Source organism: Maylandia zebra, linkage group LG22, assembly GCF_041146795.1.
Source record: "Maylandia zebra isolate NMK-2024a linkage group LG22, Mzebra_GT3a, whole genome shotgun sequence".
NCBI classification, from domain to species: Eukaryota; Metazoa; Chordata; class Actinopteri; order Cichliformes; family Cichlidae; genus Maylandia; species Maylandia zebra.
The window spans coordinates 13,945,729-13,969,555 of NC_135187.1; the positions used below are offsets into that span (position 1 = coordinate 13,945,729).

At 39.0% G+C, this 23,827-nt stretch overlaps 2 protein-coding genes across 2 annotated transcripts; one reads left to right on the top strand and one right to left on the bottom strand.

The window, feature by feature from the left end:
- Window positions 1-4,714: 4,714 nt before the first annotated feature.
- On the bottom strand, window positions 4,715-6,778 carry LOC101467985 (ictacalcin). The gene is made up of 3 exons (XM_004549049.2): window positions 6,670-6,778; window positions 5,236-5,384; window positions 4,715-5,022 (listed from the first exon to the last, which is right to left on the bottom strand). Exons 2-3 carry the CDS (start codon window positions 5,374-5,376, stop codon window positions 4,882-4,884), a joined length of 282 nt encoding a protein of 93 aa, XP_004549106.1. The 5' UTR covers window positions 5,377-5,384; window positions 6,670-6,778; the 3' UTR covers window positions 4,715-4,881.
- LOC106676726 (tripartite motif-containing protein 46-like) lies at window positions 6,038-11,109 on the top strand. The gene is made up of 6 exons (XM_076879618.1): window positions 6,038-6,068; window positions 6,223-6,338; window positions 8,375-8,521; window positions 9,258-9,353; window positions 9,608-9,785; window positions 10,853-11,109. The coding sequence occupies exons 1-6, from the start codon at window positions 6,038-6,040 to the stop codon at window positions 11,107-11,109; spliced, it is 825 nt and encodes a 274-aa protein (XP_076735733.1).
- The last annotated feature ends 12,718 nt before the right edge of the window (window positions 11,110-23,827 follow it).

Consider the following 23,827-nt stretch of genomic DNA (forward strand, 5'->3'; position numbering starts at 1 on the left):
TGATTGGAATGAAAACTTGCAGGTTGTAAACCACTAAACCACATGACTTGTCTTTATTGCCAACAATGCACTACGGTAGAATAATATGCAGTCATGTTAAAAAAGTTTTTGCAGACATATAAAACTTAAGTAAACTCTTACCGTTTCCATAGGAATTAAGAGGGCAAGTATTAGCTAGTTGCTGCTAATCAAATGCGGTTGATTAAATGATCATCAGCAAGTGTGAGCACCTCTATAAAAGCAGATATTTTGGCAGTTTCCTGGTCTGGAGCATTCAGGTGTGTGTTAAAAGAATGCCACATTCTTGCCAAAGTGCAATGCTCAGAGAAACTGCAACAGTCCATCAACTACATCTCAGACTCTGCCTAGTTAGCATGAACAAATGTTAAAGTTCATGACAGTACAAATAGAAAAAGAATGAACAAGTACAGCTTGTTTAGAAGTGTTGCCATGAGAAGGTCTCACAAATTCAAAGTGGAGATGTTAGGCCATGATACTCAGATATGGCAAAAAACAAACAAATCATATCAGCACAAATACCTCGCACCAACTATCAAGCACAACGGTGGAGGAGTGAGGGTTTGGTGATGACTGAAAAAAAATAGGTGCAAGTGTAGGCCAGAATCTTTGTAAAACTCTGCTGGAAAACCATGTGGACCTGGGGCTTTGTTGTTTGGGAGATGCTGTGGGGCTTCTGGGAATTTTGGACATTGAAAGAGGTGAATCCAGATCCACAATCTGTCATGTAGTTTCGGTAGATTTATCTTCTGCAATGTCAGCGCTGGAAGGATTCATCTGTGTGGAGTATAAAGCTTCATAAAAGAGTAAAAGATTTTTTTTATTTGTTGTGGATCATGAGTAATGTTCCCAGTGGAATCCTTCATAGAATAAATAGTTGTAGTTGTTTTTTCTTTATTTAGTTTTAACTGTTCTGTTGTTTTTGTTCTACTTCCAATAAAAGCGTTTAATCCCTGCTTTATCTTATGTGAACAGTAAGATATTATTTTCCTCACAGAAGACATGGTGAAACTGCTGATAGTGATTGGGCTTGTTTTGCAGCCACAAGACTTGGCCACCTTGCAGTCATTAAGTTGACTAAGAACTCGTCTGTATACCAAAGTATTTTCGAGTCAATTGTGAAGCCAATTGTCTGACAGCTGAAGCTGCAACAGGACAATAAATGTAAGAACAGCAGCAAATCTCCAACAGAATAAATGAAAAAGAAAAGACTCAAAGTGTTACAATGACACAGTCAAAGTCCAGACCTCAGCCAGATAAAAATATTGTAGTGGCACTTTAAGAAGGCGGTGCAAAAACAAATGCCCACAAACCTCAATGCACTGAATTCAATTTCAATTCAATTCAATTTTATTTATATAGCGCCAAATCACAACAAAAGTCGCCTCAAGGCGACTTTTACAATGAAGCAACATTGTAAAGATGAGTAGGCCAAAATTCCTCCACAGCAATGCAAGAAACCGATAAAGTCATACAGAAAGTGATTACTTCAAGTTATTGCTGCTAAATGTGGTTTTACAAGTACTGAATCATGGGTTGTAGGTATTTTTTCACAGTACTGCATAGAAGCCTGTGAGAAATTATTTTTCACATGACTCAAATATCCATCGTATTAGTACTGCGAACGATTGCCTAGAATTCCAAAGATTCATTCATTGATTAATTTTCAAGAAAAAATGTACAAATAAAGTAGCAAAAGTGGGAGATGGATAACATTTTGAAAATACTATATGCAGCAGTGCAACACACACTCTAACTATGCAACAAAAGCTATGAAATAAACAGGAAGGGTATATTGTGCCCCAAGTATTAATTCATTTTCAGTCTTACAGGAGTTACTTAAATGTTACACAAGCAAAGTCATGTGCAAAGTCATGTGCTGTTGTCATGGTTTTCTAGGAAAATGGGAAATAGATGCAGTGATTTATGGAGACCTGGACAAAGCTACATGGAAATACAGCACAAACAACAAAAACAGAATTTGAATGATCCAAAAATCTTTGGTATGACCGCCTATTCTTTGACATATTAGAGTAGTTTTCTAGCCAATTCTTTAAGTAGTCTTCAGGATTAGCTCTCCAGGTTTCTTCAATGACCTAAAAAACATTTTTTGTGTTGTTTTTTTTCTGTTGTCTGTCACAGTTTTGTTGCAATATACCTTCACCTTATAATATTTGTGTAATTTAGTATATAGCAGTCTTTTCTCCTTGCTTTCCTATCTTAAGAATGACTTCTTTATAGCTTCCTTACACTGAGACTATTTCTAATGAGGCTTTGGAGCCACTGAAAGTCCAGGGACACCTTCAGAAAGTCTGAAGCACTATTGCTCAAGACAGCACCCTATTTTTGCAGGATAACAAGCGAACAAGACAGAGTAGCTAATTTTCAAACAATCAAAAAAAGTACAGCGGTTAAAATAGGTTTTGAACACATCACCACTTTTCTAAGTAAACATATTTCTAAAGGTGTTATTGATGTGAAATTCTCACCAGATGTCAGTAACAACCGATCACATCCACACATGCAAAGAAATGAAACCACAGATATACATAAACTGTGTATAAAACTGAGAAATGACACAGGGAAAAAGTATTGAACACGCTTACTGAAATTTATTCAACACTTTGCACAAAAGTCTTTGTTGGTGATGACAGCTTCTTGATGCCTCCTGTATGGAGAAACTAGTCGCATGCTGTGCTCAGGTGTGATTTTGGCCCATTGTTCCACACAGTCTTCATATCCTGAAGGTTCCGTGAGCCCCTTCTGAACTCTGACCTTTAGTTCTTTCTATAGATTTCCAATTGAATTCAGGTCAGGTGATTGGCTGAGTCATTCTAGCAGCTTTATTTTCTTCCTCTGAAACAAACTGAGAGTTTCCTTGGCTGTGTAGTTGGGATCATTGTCTGCATTTCATCTTCATCAGATGGCAGCAGATCTTTATCAAAAATGTCTCGGTATATTTTCCCATCCTTCCTTTGATTATATGAAACGTGCCAGTACCGTACGATAAAAAACAGTCCCACATCACGGCGATTTTCACAGATTTTCTTCCAGTATTTCACAGGCTTATCTAAATGTTGTTCAGTAAACTTTAAACATGCTTTAACATGCTTTTTCTTCAGCAATGAGCATGGATACAGGGCAACGTGGTTGAGTGCATTAACTATTGTTTTCTTTCAACTCTTCAGATAATTCTTTTCACTCCTCTGTGTCACGGTACTGGGTCGTGTGACCCAGTGTTTGAGTTTTATGTATTTTTTGTATTCATTGTCAAACTAGTTAATTTCTAGGTTGCTGTTCAGACTTTATTTCTTAGTTATTTCTGTCATCTCCCCCCGTACTCAGTAAATTCATGTCATGTTTCATGTCTGTGGTTAAGTTCATCTCATGTTTTATCTCCATGTCTATGTCTCCGTGTTTCCTGTTTTATTTTGTAAGAGTCTGGTGTTCTTTGTTCATTGTAGTTAGTGTTACTCTCCCCTGTATTGTCATTATGTTTCATTCGAGTCAGCTGTGTTCTCATGTGTCTCCACTTCCCCTGATCACCTCATGTGTGTATTTAAGTCCTCAGTCTTCCTTTATTCGTTGTCGTGTTGTCTGTGTACCGCCCCCTGGTCAAGTTAAGTGGGTTTCAGGATTCTGTGCAGTTCATGTTTGCCATTTGGTTTATGTTGTTTTTCATGCAGCTGCACAATGAGGTTCCGTGCAGGTCATGTCTGTTTCGTCACGCTATTTGGTTCACAGTTACCATGCATCTGCACAGCATTCTGTTCACAGTGATCATAGTTATTCTTTTCAGTCAGGTTAGTGTTTCTCCTGTTTAGGATTTTGGTTAGTTGCAGTCTCTGTCCCTATTATGTTTTGTCCACTCCCCTCTGCATCAGCCTGAATAAAGGCTCGCTCTCAGTTTAAGTTCACTCCCATCTCCTCAACTGTGTTCGCGCCTGGGTCCACCACACACACTCTCCACACGGTCTGCCCCCGCTGACCGTGACACTGTGCTTGAAATCTTGCGGGGAGTACCTGGTCGTGGCCGGTTTATGCTGCAATTATGTTCTTTCCACTTTCGGATTATGGCCCCAACACTGAAACCTTCAGTAGTTTAGAAATTCTTCTTTAACCAATGAAATCAGTATGTTTTGCAACAATAAAGTTGCAAAGGGCCCGAGAGAGCTCGTTAGTTTTGCCCATCATTAAATGTTTCTTCATGCATTCAGTACTTTTTCCCTGTGTCATTTCCGAATATTACGCATATCTTAATTCATTGTGTGGAAATGGGTTCCAAAACTGAAACCCAGAGTGTGTTAAATTTAAGGATGTATGATATAAGGATGTTTTGCTTAAGAAGTTCACTTTTTATTAGTAAGATCAGGCTTGTGTTCTTGCTTCTTTCAAAAGTTTCTTCAGTGCAACTTCAAAAAGCCTGCTCTGGTAGATATTTTCAGTTCTGCATCTCTGTCAGCGTTGGTGACATCCTTCCTGTCAGAACTTGCAGTGGTATTGCTCCTTTCCTGAAGACACTTTAGGAAACTTAGACGATACTTCAGCTGCAAAGCATGAACTCTGCTGATAGAAAGATTTTGATTTCCGAGGCAAACATTCTTGTTATCATAAGCCTTCCAAAGATTCTGCAATTGCTCAATACTGGAACAAATAGTTCTCCCAGTTAAAGAATGCACAAAATGCAACTCTAGTCTTTCAGAGAGAGAAAAAAAAAGATTTATTTCATTTTGGATTTCAGTACAAGTTTGAATTCACTGTCATATATTTGTGTTTATATCTTTTTCAAAAAAGCTGTCAAGGGACACTTCCTGTCACCGAACGGCAGCTCTCTCAGTTGGCCGCAAGGTGGCGCTTGGATCCTTATTTTTTGGCGAAGAACTCGTTGCAGAGCATAGTGAGGCAGGCGACCAGCGTGACATACTCTTGAAAATCCACAGTGCCGTCCGCGTTTGCGTCCAGACCCTTGAAGATCTTGTCCACTTCTGCCTTGTCAGTGGATTTCTGCAATGGAGAAAAGTGTTAGCTTGAATTTAGACACTAAGTGATCATAAAACAAAGAACTGCTCAGCCTACTTCTGCCCAAATAGTTGCGCAAACCACAGGGGAAAATCTGTGTATTTTCCACTCTCTCAAAGTAAAAGCTCTGCATCAGTATGGCAGTGTTTTCAGGCAACCTACTGGGTGTGAGATAGAGGGAGGATAGAGACCACTCACGCCAAATATGTCTCCAAGCTCATTTTGAAGAAGTTCCTTCAGCTCTCCCTTGCTTAGGGTGAGTTTGTCTCCCTCCTTGCCAGAGTATTTATGAAAGGTGCCAATGAGCAGTGCCATAGCCTGCTGGATGCTAGAAGACATGCTTGGGGCTAGTTTAGGGAGACAGAAGGAAAACAAAATGTTACGTCTGAGACTGCAGTGGTATTTGTTTATACAGGAAATCCACACTGATTAAAGAAAGATGCCTCCTCTGAATAACGTTTACACATAATTCTGCTATGACTCATTATCTGGTGCAGATTAGGCTGAATCACGTGGTATTGTGGTCAAATGTAGGATCTTAACAAAGGACATCATTGATATTTGGAACACGAGGAATTATTTAGAACTAAACGAGGGGGGAAAAGGGGAATAGGCAGGGCCTGCTTGGTAAAACCAGAGTGAAAGAGATTGAGTCGTTTAACCCTGTGAGGTCCATTTTAGGTTTGCCTAAAATAATGATGCAGTGAAGCTACTCAGTTACTTTTGAACCACTTCTACAAATTACATTGCTAATATATTTAAATTCTGGAATTATACATGTATACATGCAGTAAAACATATGCATGTGCAAGTGCATACTGGAGGTCATAGCAGAAAACAGTGGCTGATATTACTGTTTGTCTTTGCCAAAGTTTCTCTGGGTTCTCAGTGGAGCTTGATAAAAATAAACTCAAGATTTCCACCTGGGCCCCACCACTCTTATTTCCCTTTTCAGCGGTCTCTAATGTAGCGTCTCTGCCAAGTGACACAGGACATTGTTATGGCAACAGCAGAAGGAGATAAGGAAGCAGGTTGCAGCTTAATTAAAGTCCCCAAAGCAACATCAGATGTCTGTTCTTCTAACATAGTATATCTAAATTATGCGTTCTTTCCACTTGACTGTATAAACCCAAGAGATTTGCTAGTGGTTATGTTGTGAGTCATACAATGTTTTTCCCTCTCTAGGGTGCGCTAAGCTGAAGAAACTTTGGCATCAGAGAGTTTGGAAACCGAAGGGAGTTACAAGGAAAGAGAGCACAAAACCTGTACCGCATCATTCCTCAATTAGGTTGCAGTTAAAGGTGAGAATCGCTCCTAACCCCCCCAAAAACTTTTTAATGCATCCGTAAAAATGAGTTTCCAAACAAGTTAGTTGGATTCAGACAAAATGAGCTCAGTCTTTTGCAGCATCAAGTTTCATAAGCAAGAAGAGAAGTTTAAGCATTAAAGTCCACATGGATGTGATAAACTTTGCAGTTCATCAATACTTTTCTGCTAATTCTTAATGTGCATTCATACAAAACTAACTGTAATGAGCATTGCTTGATCAAAACGAACAAACAAACAATCAAGAAAACCCAGGAAAAGTTTCCAGAGCGAGCAAAAAAAGCACTTGTAGGATTTTCTACTCACCAGTGCTGAGGTTTAAGACAATTGGAGGCTACTGTTGATCTTGGTAGAGCTGTTGTGATGAACCAGTGGGTGGCAAAGATGCTTTATACATCACCACACCCAGTATCCCTCCCCCCTCCCTCTAGAATGCTCCTTTCATCTCCAACCACTCCTCCTTCCTTCACTTTTTTAAAACATATTCTTTAACAAACACGACACTCGTGTGCTGTTACAGTGAATGTTTGCATTTGAGGATTTGGAGAATTCTAAAAACTTGCTGCATGTTTTACAAAATGTTTCTGATGTTATGATCTCAGGACTGCTTTTGAATCTGGAATTGCTGCAGAACAAAAGACAATAAAATATGAAATGTAAAGTTTGGGGTGCTGTGTCTTTAAGAGGACTCTTTGCATGAGACTATTAAAGTAAATTAAATAAATAATGGTCATGTAACAGTCATGCATCAGGGATCTGACGGCCGCTCTCGCCGAGCGTCACGCTTCGCTCACCCAGGCTGGAGGGGGCACGGCAGAAACGAGGCGAGGCACTGGCTGCTCAAGTGGCGGAGAGACGTGGCTTGTTGGAGCACGCTGGGCTCATGGCGTTCACGCAGGAACTGTTGAAAGAAACAGATCCGCCCTGTTTTGTGCAGGCTTCTTGCCAGACTCATAACAGGTTTCCTTTTTGTTTACGTTAAGTAATCACTCTCTGATTTGATAGAATAGATCTTAGATTAGCGCTTTCTTTCTTTTTTTGAGGGGAAATCTTCAGAGACTTCTCTTCGTGCATTCTTCTCCGTGTTGTTTGGCTTCAGGGTAGAAGAAGCAGCCTTAGAATGTATAGGAATCATAACTTCATTGGTTCCAATATAGGATTCATGTTTTATAATTGACTTGTTTTTCAGCTGATCATCTTGCCAAATAAAGAAACAGCATAAGCAGTGTTGTCAGTAAATCCAAAGAATAGCACAAAATGTGTGTATTGTCAAAGTTTCCAGTACCATATTTTTATTCTTGGAGTTGCTTTGCATGAGTCTTATTTATATAATAATAAGCCCCTTTGTTATTTTCTTTCTGTAACAAGCTGTTTTACCTCCCGTGCATCTTTGGGCCTACATTCTTATGACTGGCTGCCTATTTTATTACATTTACTGGGACTATTTGTGCATACCCTTAACTCATTATTAGAAAGTTCAGTTTATTGTTGCATCTGTTATTATAAAAGTAAATATCCATCAGAGAGGAGGCAGCAGACATGAAGTCTTTTCTTACACTTTTCAACAAGACATGCTTTGCTGAGGGTTTATAAGTATTAATGGTATATGTTGTTAAATAAGTGGTAAATCGAGTGTAGTTATATTGCACTGCATTATATAGAAAGTGTGATTGCCATGCGAGGCACAGTTCAAGTTGCATAAAGGACAGTAATTCTACATTATCATAAGACTGCATGGATGGAACAGTTATGGTTTCTTTCCATGTGCAAAATATGGATTTCTGACCCACTTAAATTGCAACAACACAAGAAGAAAATACAGAGACCCCTTTACATTTACTTTACTTTTGTTTTTCAGAGCCCTCCACTGGCTCTTGGCTGCTTAGCAAAAGGCAAAGCAATAAATTACCCAGGCATACTCACACTTGTGTGCTACATTCCTGTTTTCTTCTACTCAGTAAAATGTGCCTCAGATTAAATTGTTCTCATCTATTTTGCCTGTCTCGCTCAGGTGCTGACTTGTCCAGAACACGACCAGGAGAAGCTGCAGTTCTATTGTCGGTCATGTCAGCGGCTGCTCTGCCCCCTCTGCAAACTGCGCCGCATTCACACCGGACATAAAATCCTCCCAGTGGCCCAGGCGTACCAAGCGCTGAAGGTTTGACTCACAATCTGACATCTATCTCTGTCCCGCACAGTGAAAGGTTTACTAGAGGCAGGAATACACACAAAGCAAACATGTAGTAGTGAAGCCAGCATATATGTGAATAGTGTGAAACCCTCCATTTCACAGTTTAAAATAATATATTATAGTAGTCAAAGACTGCTTCACTGCTTCCTCTGACAAACAAACTGAAATCAGCTGATTGTTGCACAAGTGCAAATGCAACCGATAAACAGGATCGATCGGCAGGCAGACTAACAATTCCAAGGAATTGGACTAGAGAACCGGTTCTTGATTCCCGTCCCTATCTATCCTTCCATCTTCTTTCACTTGTCTGGAACACCTCACCCAGGTGCCATCTGACAAGGTCAGATAAACAACCTCAACTAGCTCCTTTTTATTTGGAGAAGTAGCGACTCTGCTCCAAGTCTTTCACGCAAGACTGCAGAGATGAGATTCTGAGCTATCATGGAGGAATTGTTGCACCACTTAGACTAAGTCCAGATCTCTAAAATAGTTTTGCACTTCACTAACATTTGAAATACAACCAGCAAATGCAATGAAGGTGAAGATAAAAATGATGCAGTGCTGTTTAAAAAGCTACAGTAATGCAGCTTTAACTGTTAGACAAGCATAGTGTGCAAGATAATGCAGATGTGTGGCTGTGTGAAACTGATAATCTGTGTGCATTTGTTGTTTCTGTGTCACATATTCGGTGTTAATTTGACAGGAGAAGATTACAAAGGAGATGAACTACATTCTGTCCAACCAGGACACAGTTTTGGCTCAGATTACCCAGCTGGAGAGTTCCATCACACAGACTGAGGTGATTAATACTTCTGGCCCACAAAATCTCCCAGAACATGGGATTAAAATCAGTCAGCAGCTACTGCAAGTATTTGTTCAGCTTGACTGTTTAGGATTGGATACTATGCAACTGCTGCATGTTTCATACATAACTCCAAACATGTGTCTTTTCTCAAAGTGTTTTATAATGTTATTTGGACCCTTTTTAAGAATGTACCAGCAGAAGCCTGGTGTTAGTTCTCCAAACTTGTCTTTGTGCTTTTTCCTCACCAGGTAAACAGTGTATCGGCCAGAGAGCAGCTGGCTCAGAGCATCAGGGATTTGACGGCCGCTCTCGCCGAGCGTCACACTTCGCTCACCCAGGCTGGAGGGGGCACGGCAGAAATGAGGCGAGGCACTGGCTGCTCAAGTGGCGGAGAGACGTGGCTTGTTGGAACACGCTGGGCTCATGGCATTCACGCAGGAACTGTTGAAAGAAACAGATCAGCCCTGTTTTGTGCAGGCTTCTTGCCAGACTCATAACAGGTTTCCTTTTTGTTTACGTTGAGTAATCACTCTCTGATTTGATAGAGAGTCTCTTTTATCCCTACTGCGTCTTGTCTCCTTAATGGCAAATAATTGTCCTTGAATTTTCTATCATTATTATTGTTATTATTGTTTTATAGTATTGTTCTGTTGTTCTTATCCTCCTGCTGCTAAACTAATTTCCCCTTGTGGGACAATAAAGAAAATAGAATTTGAATTGAATTGAGAATAGATCTTAGATTAGCGCTTTCTTTCTTTCTTTTTTTGAGGGGAAATCTTCAGAGACTTCTCTTCGTGCATTCTTCTCTGTGTTGTTTGGCTTCAGGGTAGAAGAAGCAGCCTTAGAATGTATAGGAATCATAACTTCCAATATAGGATTCATGTTTTATAATTGACTTGTTTTTCAGCTGATCATCTTGCCAAATAAAGAAACAGCATAAGCAGTGTTGTCAGTAAATCCAAAGAATAGCACAAAATGTGTGTATTGCCAAAGTTTCCAGTACCATATTTGTTATTTTTTTTCTGTAACAAGCTATTTTAGTGCCTTGCACCTTTGGGCCTACATTCTTATGATTGGCTGCCCAATTTATTAGATACTGGGACTATTTGTGCATACCCTTAACTCATTATTTGAAAGTTCAGTTTATTGTTGCATCTATTATTATAAAAGTAAATATCCATCAGAGAGGAGGCAGGGAACACCCTGGCTAGGTTCAAATGTAAATATGTGAAAGGAAATATGGAAAGCCCCACATACAGCACAGTATCTGGAAATAAAAACTGAAGGGATGTCACTAATGTGCTGTTTATATTCTTTTTATTACAATAGCAATATAGATTAAAAACAGTCTTATCTTTTATTCATTAATTTTTCTTTTTCATACGTCCTTAAAAAACTGTGAGTCTTCCTCACTGTCCCTCCTGAAAGCGTTTGTTGATTCCTTCCTTGCCCTCTGCCCCCTGAGTCTTCACCATCCTGGCACTTTTCTGTAGAGTATCGCCGTCGTGGTGTAGTACCAGGAGGAGCGTCCAGAGGTGGGATCAGAGGAGGACTGGCTGCTGCACGCTGGGGCTGGCAGCGATTGGACGAAGTGAGTGGAAGCAGCGCTGTGATTGACAGGTTGGAAATGGACAGCGTGTACGTGCTGCGGGTGAGAGGCTGCAACAAGGCGGGCTACGGAGAGTACAGTGAGGAGGTGTACCTGCACACCCCGCCTGCACCAGGTGAGGGTACACACCGAGCTTCTTAGTTGTCCTTATTAACAACTGAACAGGACGACTTTGTCACAGTGTAAACACACCCAAACAACATGGCTGTTTGAGGAAAAAAAAAAAAACCAGAAACATGTCAAACTAGTTTGACATGAGGTTGTTTACATGCATGTCACAGATTATCGTGGGAAAGCAACCACACCTTGAAACTGGACTACAACCAGTTTTATACCATATATATTTTTGGGAGTCAATGTTTTATTTATGAGCTCTTATCTGCCGACTCAACATTTACCCCAATTAATAATCATGACTATGACACCAAGCAATTGCATCCCAGTTTAAAGTGCAGTGACTTTCAGGCATTGCTTCAAAAAGGTTCAGATGTTTTCCTGCATAAAGTTTTTTAAATTTTCTGCACAGGCGGCCTCTGTAAGCACTGTTTTAATTCCATACCCTCCTGTTCCATCTTAACTCAGAGGTAGAAGTGTTTATATATTTACATTTATATTTATTTTATTTTTATTTAATTTATTCACTTGTGTTGCCTTAAGTCAGAGCTTGTTAGTTTTTACTTCCAATAGTGTTAACCAGTGTTGGGTAAGTTACTTTAAATTAGTAACTTAGTTACAGTACTAGTTACTTCTATCAAAAGTAACTCAGCCACTTCAAGTTACTCGTTACTTTCAAAGTAACTAGGGAAAGTAACTTTGGTTTTACTCAGAATTCTCTTGTTAATGTGTTGCTTCCATAACTTTACCAGTCTTCTAGCTTGCTTACTTGCCACAAATGCACTGTGCCACCTACCAATAGAAAATAAAATAAAATAATGTGCATATTTCCACGAGAGAAATCCCACGCCTGGACCGTCATTGACCACTGCCATGATTCTAGCCTACGTTACAGCGTCATGTGCGCTTTTTACATCCAACACAAAAACTGCAGTCGTGGTGCTTTTGATTGTACTCAGAACTCGGAAATTCTGCACTCCGAGTAGGAAGATGTAGGTAACACCAGACTGCAGATGAGCTGCATACAGGGCTGGACTGGGACAAAAAATTGGCCCGCCATTATAGGAAAAATCATAAAGCCTTTGAATGAAAACAAACGCTGTTGTGACAGTGATGTACACTGTCTTGATGGTATATATGTATCAATCTATCAATCGCTTGTTGTAAGATTCAGATAATTATTTTTTAAAAGCTAGACATTTTAAATGAGAATAAGAAAGAAAAGTATTTCTTTGTGCCCCCCTCTCCCTGTTAATGCCCTACCTGGCTCCCTGGCAACACTTTGCTAGACCTGCCCCTGCACAGTTACCAGCTGTCAGCTACTTAAAAAAGGATCCTGGTGTTATTTGTCTCTCAGAAACAGTTCATAACTTCCCTTCAACTCATTCATGTCACCTAAAAGGTAAACCTGTTTCTCCATCACATGCTCAGCTCTGATGACTCGGTAAGAACATTTCCTGGTTTCATCTTCATGTTTCCCTCTCACCAGATAACCAAACCGATATCATGACCAGCAGCTTTTACGGCTGTGGCTCCAGCAAACATCAGCTGATAGTAGAAAGTAATATTAAATAAATTCTAACAACAGCTGATCAAGTTTAAACGTGCTGCTGTTGTTTAACGCGACATCGGCATGGTTTCTTTCGATAAACAAACAAGAAAGAAAAGCCGATCAGCTGATCATTGATCAGTTTTCATGATTGAAGTAGAAACAGGAGAGAGAGGGTGAGAGAAGAAGAGGCAGCTGTGCAGCAAACACGGAATAACTCCAGCTTTGTGTCTTTTCCATTGTAGCTGAAGTCCGGGACAAACTGCATTACTTTTCACATCAATACAGGGAGTGCAGAATTATTAGGCAAGTTGTATTTTTGAGGAATAATTTTATTATTGAACAACAACCATGTTCTCAATGAACCCAAAAAACTCATTAATATCAAAGCTGAATGTTTTTGGAAGTAGTTTTTAGTTTGTTTTTAGTTTTAGCTATTTTAGGGGGATATCTGTGTGTGCAGGTGACTATTACTGTGCATAATTATTAGGCAACTCAACAAAAAACAAATATTTACCCATTTCAATTATTTATTTTTACCAGTGAAACCAATATAACATCTCCACATTCACAAATATACATTTCTGACATTCAAAAACAAAACAAAAACAAATCAGCGACCAATATAGCCACCTTTCTTTGCAAGGACACTCAAAAGCCTGCCATCCATGGATTCTGTCAGTGTTTTGATCTGTTCACCATCAACATTGCGTGCAGCAGCAACCACAGCCTCCCAGACACTGTTCAGAGAGGTGTACTGTTTTCCCTCCTTGTAAATCTCACATTTGATGATGGACCACAGGTTCTCAATGGGGTTCAGATCAGGTGAACAAGGTGGCCATGTCATTAGTTTTTCTTCTTTTATACCCTTTCTTGCCAGCCACGCTGTGGAGTACTTGGACGCGTGTGATGGAGCATTGTCCTGCATGAAAATCATGTTTTTCTTGAAGGATGCAGACTTCTTCCTGTACCACTGCTTGAAGAAGGTGTCTTCCAGAAACTGGCAGTAGGACTGGGAGTTGAGCTTGACTCCATCCTCAACCCGAAAAGGCCCCACAAGCTCATCTTTGATGATACCAGCCCAAACCAGTACTCCACCTCCACCTTGCTGGCGTCTGAGTCGGACTGGAGCTCTCTGCCCTTTACCAATCCAGCCACGGGCCCATCCATCTGGCCCATCAAGACTCACTCTCATTTCATCAGTCCATAAAACCTTAGAAAAATCAGTCTTGAGATATTTCTTGGCCCAGTCTTGACGTTTCAGCTTGTGTGTCTTGTTCAGTGGTGGTCGTCTTTCAGCCTTTCTTACCTTGGCCATGTCTCTGAGTATTGCATACCTTGTGCTTTTGGGCACTCCAGTGATGTTGCAGCTCTGAAATATGGCCAAACTGGTGGCAAGTGGCATCTTGGCAGCTGCACGCTTGACTTTTCTCAGTTCATGGGCAGTTATTTTGCGCCTTGGTTTTTCCACACGCTTCTTGCGACCCTGTTGACTATTTTGAATGAAAAGCTTGATTGTTCGATGATCACGCTTCAGAAGCTTTGCAATTTTGAGACTGCTGCATCCCTCTGAAAGATATCTCACTATTTTTGACTTTTCTGAGCCTGTCAAGTCCTTCTTTTGACCCATTTTGCCAAAGGAAAGGACGTTGCCTAATAATTATGCACACCTGATATAGGGTGTTGATGTCATTAGACCACACCCCTTCTCATTACAGAGATGCACATCACCTAATATGCTTAATTGGTAGTAGGCTTTCAAGCCTATACAGCTTGGAGTGAGACAACATGCATGAAGAGGATGATGTGGACAAAATACTCATTTGCCTAATAATTCTGCACTCCCTGTACAAAACTCGTGATATTTTCTCTGAATACGGGACGATTCTGTTTTTTACGGGAGGTTGGCAACTCTAATAATTATCCTTATGAACAAAATAAAGTTCAACATCACTAACATCATAGCACCCACCCAGCTGTATGTCATGCTAGCTAGTACGCAGTATGAAAAAGTCAGAATAACGAAAATAAACTCCACCTAAACTTGGTTTATATCTGACCCAGACAGACTGCAGGTCATAACTTCTTACCTGAAGTTGGGACCGGCGGCCACCTCGGGTCTCGCTTCCTTCTGCGTCCCCTTTCTGTCATCCACCTGCTGGCCTGAATCTGTGGAAGCTCCGCGATAACCCCCACACGAAGTAACGAGTAACGACCCTATCTAAATCCCAGTAACGACTAACGCGTTCCTGATTTTGGCATAATAACTAGTTACCGTGCTCGTTACCACAACAATAATGTGATTACTGTAACGCGAACGCGTTAGTCCCAACACTGGTGTTAACATACTACACAGGTCATGAACAAGATTTTTTTTTCTTTCATTCAAAGAAGTTAATTAAAAGTAGTCTAACATAATGTCATGGTCCTGAGTCTGAGGACTCAGTGTTTTTGTCATGGTCCTGAGTCTGAGGACTCAGTGTTTTGTGTTTCCTTATGCTTTTGTTCATTCCGAGTGTGTATTCTGTTGTGATTTTGCCATTTGTTAGGTTTCTGTTCTTTGCCTGCCTGCTCCCACTTCTCTGTGTTCCCTCTGTCTGTCCATGGTGTTATTGTGTCTGCTCATGAGTCTGCCTGTCAAGTTCAGTGTCCTGTCTGATTCTCTGTGTCTGTTAGTTTCCTGTTTTATTCTGAAAGTTCATGTCTCATGTCAGTGTGTTCAGTTTTACCTCTCCCCTGTCTCGTTAGCCTTATTGCTCCCAGCTGTGTCTCCCTCCTGTGGCCCATTCCCTGATTACTCCCCGTGTATTTAAGCCCTGTGTTTTCCTGTGCTCTCTGTCGCGTCGTCTGTTTAGTTCCATGTCAGTCTCATTATTCTGTTACCTGGTATTCATTCTGCGTCTCTCTGCCATCTCTCTTTGTGCATTTCGCTCCTCCTCCCGTGAGTGTTTGGTTTAAGTTTTGTTCTTTAGTTTTCCCAGTTTAGGTTTGTTTACTCCCCGCTCTGCTCTTCCTGTTTTGTCACCTTCTCACCGCTGTAAATAAACACTCACTCGCACCCCAGCCGGTACCTGCATTTTGGATCCTTTTTTCAATACACCACACGACTGCTGTGCAGCCGTGACACATAAATGTAAATGCTGTGTGCACTAACATGGACTCGAATCAACCAGCGCCACCTCTGGCCAAGTGCCACAGCCTACAGCCAGATCAACTTGTGACACACATCTGCACCACGTTTGAATTCGTTTCATGCACAACACATTTGTACCTTTCAATTGTGTCTGTTTGTGCGTCATGCAAATAAACATTTGAAATGAATGAAATGGTATCATGTATCTATTTTTGGACCACATTTGTAAAAAATTCCAAATTATATACAAAAAGTCATAGGAATCACCACCCCTGTTCATCACGATTTTAATATTTTTGCCCATAAGAAAAATGTCTTGAACAAAAATGACACATCAATATTTCATTAGTGTTGTCACATCACATCCTGTAAGCATAGTCTGTCTGTGTCTTTTCTCTGCCAACAAACGTTTTAGAGTTGGTTGTTATATACAGTCTGTATAAGTGTGGTCAATTTAAAAACATTTGTAAGGAGATGGCAGTTACTGTGAATGTACAGCAGTTACACAGTGATTAGTAATAAACAGAGCTAGTGAGAGTGAGTGGATTTAAGAAAGTCAGTGACTCAGGTGTGTCGATTGGTTTGTCATCTTTTGAGTCTGAAGGAGATGTAGAAATCTTTTGTTTTAAATCTAAGTTAGGAAGATTCATGTTTTAAAACAAGCACTTTTTGTGAGAAATGCAAGAAGTACATCTGCAGTAAGCACACAGTTACATTCTGTCCATCATGTGGACAAAATTGAAAATGTTGAACATTGGAAAACTGAGAATATCGGGCAAGTTCAAAAGAAATGTGTTTGTAAGAACGAAAAACCTTTACCAAATTGTTCCTAAAAATAGTTATGGAACGTCAAACTGTATGTCTGTGTTCTACATATTTATTTAATGGAAATTAAAGTTGCTATTGTTTTAGTGCATTTTTATGACAACTCTGATTCTTTTGCGGGTCATTTTGACCCATACTGTGTAAATCCACTCAATGTCATTTTTTTTTCAACATAATACACGGGTTAATTTCCTAAACTTGCATATGGTCTTCAATTTGTAGCAAATACACTATCACATAGCAGCTGGAGCAGTCTCAAATGAGGTCAGTCCACTACTGCCACAGTTGGCTAAGTGCCACAGCCTACTACTAGATTAACTACTTCCTTTGGGGATAGTCCTCTGACTGAATTTTCTTTGTGACTGTACGACCTGGTATTACTGAACAGATTTTTCACATGTTGATAGCTGTGGATTAGCTATTGGATTTTTTATAATCTTGTTTTTTTTTTTTTGAGGATTATTGGGTTTTTGTCCTCTGTGTTATGGTGACTGTGGTGTACCTGTTTTTTTTTAATGGTGTTTTTTTGTTTGTGGTGTTTGTTTATTTGAGTGTGCAAGTGGAATTCAGCAGGGGGGAATGTAATAGTGTTTATGTGGTATTATTCCACTTGCCACAAATGTCAGTGTAATGGGGGAAAAGCGCCCCCCCTCTCGGTGTGGCTGGTTTGGTGAGGCTGGCTGCAGTAATCACTGCCAGTCTGCCGTAGCCATACGAGAGGCGAGTTGTATTGTTCCGCACACGATATAGCTAAGTAGTAGGCCTACAGACACACAAAACATGTTTGATTGGCTGATGGGCACCGAGTGTAATAAGTGCTTAGTGGACACATGTCCAACAGCAGTTTTATGAAAGTGGCAAAAGTAATACCATTATATAAATCAGGAGATAAGCATAGTTTTAACAATTATAGGCCAGTGTCTCTTTTATCACAGTTTTCAAAATTGCTAGAAAAACTCTTTGCACAAAGACTTGATAGTTTTATTGAAAAATATCAACTAATACATGAAAACCAATTTGGATTTCGTAAAAATAGGTCAACGGCATTAGCGTTGTTGACTTTTATTGAAGATATTTCATCTGCAACACATAATAATAAATACACAGTGGGAGTATTTGTTGATTTAAAAAAAGCTTTTGATACGATACAACATTCTATTTTGATTTCTAAATTGTATAACCATGGAGTGAGAGGAGTAGCATTGAATTGGTTAATGAGTTATTTAGAGAATAGGTTGCAATATGTTTATTATTTTGGCAATACTTCTGAAAGACTGAAGATTGTATGTGGTGTTCCTCAAGGTTCTATTTTGGGACCTAAACTCTTTAATTTATATATTAATGACATTTGTGACGTATCTAAAAGGTTAAATTCGATTTTATTTGCAGATGACACAAATTTTTATTGTTCTGGAGAGAATTTGAAAGACTTGGTTGAAATTATGACTTCTGAGATGTTAAGAATAAAAAAATGGTTTGATGTAAATAAATTATCTTTGAATCTGACAAAAACGAAATATATGATATTTGGCAATCGTGTAAAGGAGGATAAAGTCATTATGTTTATAGAGGAAGAATTGATTGAAAGAGTTACTGAATTTCGTTTTTTGGGTGTAATAGTGGATGAGAATTTGACATGGAAATCTCATATTGAACATATTAGAAAGAAAATGGTCAAAAGTATTTATATTTTGGGTAGTATAAGAGATTTATTAAATTATAAAACAATGCGTATTTTATATTTTTCTTTGTTTTTTTCATATATCAACTATTGTGTTGAAGTTTGGGGGAATACATATGAGAATACCATAAAACCTTTAAACCTATTACAGAAGAAAGTTATACGAATAATTCATAATGTTAAATATAGAGAACATACAAACAAATTATTTATAGAATCAAAATTATTAAAATTAGGAGATTTAGTGAAATTACGGACATTATTAATTATGTTTAAGGCTAAAAATAATATTTTGCCTTTTAAGTTACAAAGAGTATTTTTGATGTGTTCAAGGGGAGAAGAGAATAGAAGGAAATTTTATTTTAAACATCAGTTAGCCAGGACTACACAAAGATTAATGAGCACAACGGTTAGGGGTATAAGACTGTGGAATTCACTTCATTATAATTTAAAGAATTGTATAAATTTACAATGTTTTAAAAAGTGTTATATGTTTAAAACGATAACTCAGTATGAAGAATGCGAATGAATGTGATGTTGGTTTGGGATTCGACCGGAGAGAAATGTCAATATTAGTTTGTTCCTGATTTTTGGTGCCCATCGGTGATATAAGTTCGATGGTAGATAGGGGGCAGGGTTTAATAAGAATATTTTCTTCTTCCTGCTCCTTTTCACACATGGTTGTTGTGTTTTGTTGACAGAAGATGTGGTTGTTTTGTTTGATTTGTAGTACCAAGTGTGAAATAAATAAAAAATGAAATGAAATGAAATGAAATGTAGGCTACTCTTCATTTGTTTATTAATGTGTGAAACTGTATGCTAAAGCGGTATGCTAATGGGATGTTCTGCCGTAGTGTGCTGTGCGGAGTGGTGTGTGGCGAGCCTGTGCACTGATAATACACCGTTGTTTCCATTCAGGAAATAAAGTGGCAATGATCGATCAGAGACTCCTTGTCTTTTTAAAAACACTACACAACGCAGAGTTGAGGAGTCTGTTTGGGGCGAACTGTTGCAGCGGCATGAAGCAGAAACCGGTTACACTAGCCTGTTTGGCGCCCTGGGCGAACACTCCCTGGAACCATACTGAATTTCACCAGAGAAACACGCACATACATGAAGAGAGAGAGAGAGTATGCATAGTATGCAAACGACTACCAAACAGCCATCATCATTCGCCATACAATGAGAACAGGACAAATAAAGAATTGACAATGACTAATTAATATTGTGCTGAACCCACGCTCTTTTCTACTCTGGAATATTCTCACTAATTTTCTTGATATTTATTTATAATCACCTCTGTTAATCCTTGATATTTATAATTGAGTGATCTGTATATATTAGTGCTATTTCGTAAATGTGTAAAATCTGTAACATAACGTATTGTTTGAAGTTTTGAAGTTTGGTCTGTTACTGTTACTATTTTTACCATTTCTTCTTGGAGCAACTGTAACCCACATGATTTCCTTAGGGATTAATAGTATTCTGATTCTGATTGTTTCAGGATACATGACCTGCCATTATCCAATGACACATCTGCTTACCTGTATCTTTTGCTCGTTTCTCCTCTTCTTTTCTCTTTTTTCTAAACTGAGGACCTGATGGCTTTGAACCCAGGATTCAAATCATGAATACATAATGGGTTTGGATTTACAACATTCTAAATGAAATGTGCTCTATTTGGAAGCAGCAGGTCTCCCTCCCCTTTCCACTGGTTGCGTGTAAGACATTAAATCATCAAAATATAAATTTTAAATTGTTATTGATCCCTTTACCTCGAGTCCTAAAGTGTATATTTATTTTTGTTGTAGTTGTAAAGAAAGACTTGGGGATGAAGACTGGTAAAGATTGAAATAAGTATAAGAATTTAGGAAGGATATTCATTTTAATTGAATTAAGTCGTCCGACCAGAGTTGTGTTCAGGGGTGACCACTGTTGAAGGCTTTGTCTGACATTCTTCAATAGTGTAAAAAGTTGGCTTTGAGAAGTTGCTTATACTTTCTTGTAATTGTAATACCCAGGTAGGTGAACTGCTCTTTAACCACTTTAAAGGGGAAACCCGACAAATCTATTGGGAATGCTTCTTCATTTAATAGACAAAGTTAGCTCTTGGACAGATTTAATTTATAACCAGAGACTTGACTGAAACGCGCGAGTAGAGACAATGGTAGGGAAGTATTTGGGTTTGAAATAAAAAGCAATAAATCGTCAGCATAGAGAGAGACATGTGCTGTGTCCGAATTCAGGGGAAGGATGCTCATAAGGACACTACCTACCTACGTCACAAGGTAGTGTCCTTAGACAGACGGGTAGTCAGGAAGTGAGCGGCTGTGGACAGCCCCCTTTTTTCTCCATAGAAACTTTATTGAACAAACAATGAGTATCCAACATAACAGATGGGCTGTGGACAGCCTCCCAGCCTTCAACTCCGCCCTTACTTGCGTGTTTTTCCGGTCGCTAGCACCACAGCGCGAAAACTTTAAAATGGACCCAGAAATTTTGCTCCATTGTTTGGACAATTTTAATTCTTTTTTGTACCTTAGGCTCATCAGAGACAATCATGTCCAGGTAAAATAATTTCCTTTAATCTACACGCATTTAGGAATTACTTAGCTAACTACACGAATAATTGAATTATTGCCAGCGTTGTGCCAGTGTAACCGGTGTGATTCTGCGTTGTGTCTGATAAAAAAGGTAAAAGAAAGAAAGACCTCCAAGTAAATAATTTGCCCACTCCAGCTCCTCTCCCACAGGGGAATTGTAGAAAAAGGGGCTGGCATTTATTTTTACATTAAACATAAAATATTTATTTACACGTAACATATTTGACATAAGATAAAACAAAAACAACAACATGAAATCTGACATACCTGCTAAAAAAGGTAAAAGAAAGAAAGACCTCCAAGTAAATAATTTGCCCACTCCAGCTCCTAGACCAAATACAAACAGTGGGGAAGAGGGTTAGCTCAACCCACCACAGCTCCCAAGCTAGCAAGGAGTATATATTCATGCTAGCATTTATGGCGCCTAAAACACATTTATGATACACACATACTACACACTTATCACATCTTACAAAAACAGGCTTAATAATGACAATAACTGAACTAACATCGCAATCATAAACATCAGGGTGGCTAAATATGAATTATGTGTGTTTTTAAGGTGTTGGAAAGAAATGACACCCACCTCTCCCACAGGGGAATTGTAGAAAAAGGGGAGAGGCAAAAGGGGTACACTGTATTTATAGTATTGCACCAAAGAAGAAGAAGAAAAGAATGAGGAGGGGCTATAACTGATAATGAACACAACTACAGGCTTGGAGGTCCTAAAAGTCAGGTATAAAAGGAGCAGTTTGGGGGTTTAGAACACATTTTGTGTAATTATAACAATGTGATTTATGACCCTGTTACACCAAAAAAGTGTTCGCCTGCCAAGACTGATTTCCAATGTTTCTGTGTGTAATATCTTTATGTATGTTAGTAAATAGACTTCGGTGAACATGGTTTACAAAGGGGTTTTATATATACAATAATTACCTGTTGTTCAAGTATAACTCTGGTTATAATGTAGGTACAATTGATATATTTGTTGCGCTGTCTGCTGTCCTCTTGGCCAGATTACTCTTAAAAAATTAATTTCTAATGTTAACAAGATATTTTTTTAACTGGATAAATAAAGCAGATATAAAAGTCACTGCCAAAAACTGATTGCAGCTTCTACCTTGTTACAGGAATGTTGCTGGTGGCTCAAAGTGACTTGATATCATTAATGAGGGAAACATTTGACATATGTTTCACGTATTATAGACCAGCAAGTTATTCATAGCAGGCAGGTTAAATACGAGCAATCAGTTTAGGGCAAAAACCGGAAATCAGTTTTGGCAGACGATCATTTTTTGACACAACATCGGTCATTCTTACACATGTACTGTATCATATAAAATATATAAACTAAATATCTTTGAAACGCATAGAATCTAATCTTTTGGGTTTTTTTGTACATAGCACTTTATTAAACTGTTGTCTGCTACAGAGTTACAAGTATTATACTAATAATAAAGCATCCACCATCTCCTGTTTGCATATTTCTGAAAACATCTTAGTGGTGTGGCAGCCATTGATTGAGCCAGCCCTGCAAACCCTGTGGATGGATGATGCAGTGGACAGTGAGAGGAAGCATTCTAAAGCTCTTTGCAGACCACCCTGTGTGATTCTCCACTCGCAGACCAGAAAAGACAAACCTCAGTTGCAGCACCCCATCCACGTCTGATCTTGCTCGGGCAGATTCAACAACACTGCCAGAGACTTCCTGTAATCTATTACAGTTCAAGAAACGGTCCAGGAACAGGTCACTCAGGTTAATCCTGTGTGAACAACTGAAAATATTGTTTTTTCACCTTTACATACTGTGTATTTGAAATATTCTTGTTTAATTGTTATTGTTATTTACTTTATTGCTATCAAATAAATATCCAAGTAATATTGCTCAAAGTTAGCGTTATGTTCATACATGTTAAAAATGTATGGAAGAAATATAGTATCATCAGAATTCAAGTATTTTTAGACATTGAATTTATGACACTGAATTTTTATCCTCCAAATTTCCCTGCAAAAATATTCACCTGCAAAAATTCACCTGCAAAAAATTCACCTGCAAAAATTCACCTGCAAAAAATTCACCTGAAAAAAATTCACCTGCCAAAAATTCACCTGCAAAAATTCACCTGAAAAAAATTCACCTGCAAAAAATTCACCTGCAAAAAATTCACCTGCAAAAATTCACCTGCAAAAATTCAACTGCAAAAGTGATGAACTTTAATGACCCAAGCCAGAGCAATCAGCACCAGATCGAGTCGAGTGGCTCTCGGCCAATTAAATTACGCTGTTTGATCACATGACACCGTTAGCCAGCAGTTTGTCTCCTAAAAGAGAGCTGTTTAGAGGTGAGTGATTAAGTTTTTCTCCTAAATAGAGATCATTACAGAACGCCTAGTCCTACTTAAAATCCCATTTATTTTTTTTTATCATCTACTCGAACTAAGGAAAACGTTTGACTAACTCAAAGACAATTTCCACGCCTCCCATGCCTGTCTGCAGAAGCAGTTTTGAATTTAGGAGCGCCAAGATGGCAGCGGCAAACCCTGGCGGCTCTCCGGTGAGTATATATATATTTTTATCTTCAAGTTTGTCTTTTGAAACCTTAATTTTATTTAAATCCGTTGCTCACGTATAAAGTACACAGACGGGGTCTTTGCTCAACTCGTCTGAGGCGTGTCTCACTAAGCGCTACATGCTAGCATCCTGCTAACCGAGCTACCCTTTACATGCTGTGCTTTAGAAAATAGGATACTCGTTAAAAAAATACTCCGCAGATATTGATAGATAGACGAACACTGCAAATATAATGTTGGAAACGAGAACGGCCTTTGGTGAAGGGGTAAAATACACCATGAATAAAGCCATAGAGTGAATGGCTGCCATGGTTGCAGAACAGCCTGATTTAATGACAAGAATGGGGAAGAGTGAGGTGAAGTGAACCAAAGCCACAAAACACG

What these genes read in the sequence shown, in the direction of transcription:
- LOC101467985 (XM_004549049.2), bottom strand. Translation starts at nt 5,376, where the DNA reads ATGTCTTCTAGCATCCAGCAGGCTATGGCACTGCTCATTGGCACCTTT. An exon ending in AGCTTGGAGACATATTTGGC is followed by an intron (nt 5,023 to 5,235) that starts GTGAGTGGTCTC and finishes TCTCCATTGCAG; the next exon opens with AAATCCACTGACAAGGCAGA.
- LOC106676726 (XM_076879618.1), top strand. Translation starts at nt 6,038, where the DNA reads ATGGCAACAGCAGAAGGAGATAAGGAAGCAG. An exon ending in CAATTAGGTTGCAGTTAAAG is followed by an intron (nt 6,339 to 8,374) that starts GTGAGAATCGCT and finishes TGTCTCGCTCAG; the next exon opens with GTGCTGACTTGTCCAGAACA. An exon ending in AGGCGTACCAAGCGCTGAAG is followed by an intron (nt 8,522 to 9,257) that starts GTTTGACTCACA and finishes TTAATTTGACAG; the next exon opens with GAGAAGATTACAAAGGAGAT.